Genomic DNA, 2,463 nt, shown 5'->3' with positions numbered 1-2,463 from the left:
GATCAAATCTCATCACAGCTACAAACGGTTCAGTTCCCCTAAAAATCCTCGTTTGAACTCTCCTAATAATTCTCTGTTCACAGTCAACATTAAGCGTTGCTGTGATGTGCCAAATCACGTTGTTACGTCGATTATAAATTATCATTTGACGAGTGATATCATCATTTTGTCCTGCTCCCAGATTACGAAGTTTTGCCATGATGAAATGCGTAGCAAATAAAGAATCAAAATAAGAATAGAACAATCGGACAGGCTCAGGTTGATTATTAACAAGGAGTCCATCCCCATTTATATTAGCTCTATCTTGTTCAGTGACTATTTCTAGTGCCTCTCTATTATTCTCCACACTTTTACTATCTGATGGACAGTGCCCTTCAAGGCCAACAGCTCTCAGTAAAGCAAACCTCATTACACACTGGGCAGCTCTAGCAAAATGATAGGATTGGCCCCATTCATCATTATTGGCAGCATGGTCACGCCACATACGATTAGCTTGTACCTCACAGTAGCCAGTGAGCCTCATGTTATCACGGACATCACGCATCCAAGTAAGGATGCCCTGAAAGTTGTGGCTAGTACTTAAATAGTACCAATTATCGTCAGCAACTGCAGCCATTTGTATCGCTAAAGAAAGGGCCAACAACGCTTAGGCTATGGATGTTCCACTATCACCACGAGGCTTTGTGGTTAACTTAATGCCTTAATGGTTCAATGACTATCAATCAATATAACTACAATAGAACACGTTCTATGTTCATGTACATGCACATGAATATGGTACAATGTACATGTACTGTAGGTATAAAATAATTTAATTTCTGCAAATTGCTACATTCATACTGATTGGCACAGTCTTTAACTTGGAAATCATTGTGTCCATGTGACATTGAGCATGTAAATAAAGGTTCAGAATGGCTGGTTTTTTTATTATTGAAATACTACTTTGTAAATTAATATGTACAGTACATGTAAAATTTTTCAGGTACAAGTACATGTACACGCATTGGTAGTTTGGTACACTTACCTGTAGTTCAAAGGTGGCACTGACTGGTTTATGGTCACTGATGATCATCTCAGGGTGAGAGAGGTAGGAGAGGTTCTTAATGTAACTCATATCATCACAATAATAGAGGATCCTGTCACACCAAGCAGGGGCTCTGTTCTTCTCTGATGAGTCCCAACTGTTAGTGGATGGGTCAAACTTGTATGTTGGTTTGAAATCAATGGGAGGTTCTTTAAAGTGAGTGAATGCTTCTCCTCTTTTCTGCTGCTGCTGGAGCTGATCGTGCTGAAGCAACTTATTGAACTGGTAGAGATCAGCCAGTGCCTTTATGATCTCAGTACTGAAATCAACTGAAGTTTGGATACGATAGTTAAGATCACCCATCCATATGATGAAACTAATAAATAATAATAATAATAATAATAATAATAATTGTGGAGGCATGGCTTACTTATGATCCATTATTCTATAAGAAAGTTCCGAGTCTTTAAAGAAACTGATCTTATCATAAATATCATGATAATTCTAAAAATAAATAAATAAATAAATAAATAAACAAAATAGATAAACAAAATAAATAGATAAACGAGACACCAAAGGTGCGTGGCCTCGCCCCTATAGTTGATTGGGAAGTGTTAGGCTTAGCTGACCTGCAAGTATACCTGTACATTTAGATCAAAAGTGACACTCTGGGCAAGTGTGAAAAGCATGATGGGACTCTGGGAGTCCCTCCAAAAATTTTTGATGTGTTTCATAAATTCCAACTAACACTTGGATTTTATCAACTATTTATACACTCTTATTTTAAAAATAGCATCATGGGTTGCAAAACCACAGCTTTTGATGTGGTCTCTATCAAAGATACGCATCCTAAAAACAAACCAGACTGCATGCCTACAGAAGTAGCAGCGTACTCCAGCTACTCCCTAATTGGAGGTGTGGCATGACATCATCAACTATTACTTATTTGATGGCAGCAAGCCCTGCAACAAGAACTGAGGAAATTTCAGATTTTTCTCTTGTTATAAGCGCTATATGACATTATAATGGCACAAATACTGTTGCCTAGATGTAAATTGAGTGATTTGAGAGAGTTTAGGACCTTTAGACTACCTACAGTTTACTCGGGTTGAAATTCAAGAAGCTATAACTCACCAACAAGAAAGATTTAAAGAGTCCCACAAATATTAAAGGGTAACTTCAGTGCATTTTTGAGATATTTTTTTTATTTGCTTAATATGACTGCCTAACAATACTAATGATGTGTTCCAACTCCCATTGTCTGAAAAAAATTATTCACTGAGATATGAGCCTTCAAAAATGCCCATTTTCCCTTCCTGCCAGGTTACTTCCTGTCAGTGGGTGTGGCTAAACGTGACGTCACTAGAGGGATAGCTGCAGATAACTCCATTCCTTTATAGGGGAAAATAATCCTTTATTCTCATGCCTAGTAATGTACT

The 2,463-nt window shown here is 37.6% G+C and overlaps 1 protein-coding gene across 5 annotated transcripts in view; it reads right to left on the bottom strand.

The window, feature by feature from the left end:
- Positions 1-1,529, bottom strand: part of LOC100634871 (type II inositol 1,4,5-trisphosphate 5-phosphatase-like) — a 6,052-nt gene extending 4,523 nt beyond the window's left edge. For all 5 annotated transcript variants that reach the window (XM_020006016.1, XM_020006017.1, XM_020006021.1 and 2 more), the window contains exons 1-2: positions 1,455-1,529; positions 1,025-1,400 (exon numbers count right to left, since the gene is read on the bottom strand). In XM_020006016.1, coding sequence (XP_019861575.1) covers positions 1,025-1,400; positions 1,455-1,465 — 387 coding nt within the window. In that variant the 5' untranslated portion in view covers positions 1,466-1,529. The remainder of the gene's footprint in view (positions 1-1,024; positions 1,401-1,454) is intronic.
- Positions 1,530-2,463: the final 934 nt, after the last annotated feature.

The sequence above is a fragment of the Amphimedon queenslandica genome, unplaced genomic scaffold (genome assembly GCF_000090795.2).
Source record: "Amphimedon queenslandica unplaced genomic scaffold, v1.1 AMPQUscaffold_10539, whole genome shotgun sequence".
Lineage (NCBI taxonomy): Eukaryota > Metazoa > Porifera > Demospongiae > Haplosclerida > Niphatidae > Amphimedon > Amphimedon queenslandica.
The sequence above is the reverse complement of the archived record's forward strand: the minus strand, read 5'-3'. Positions and strand labels throughout refer to the sequence as shown.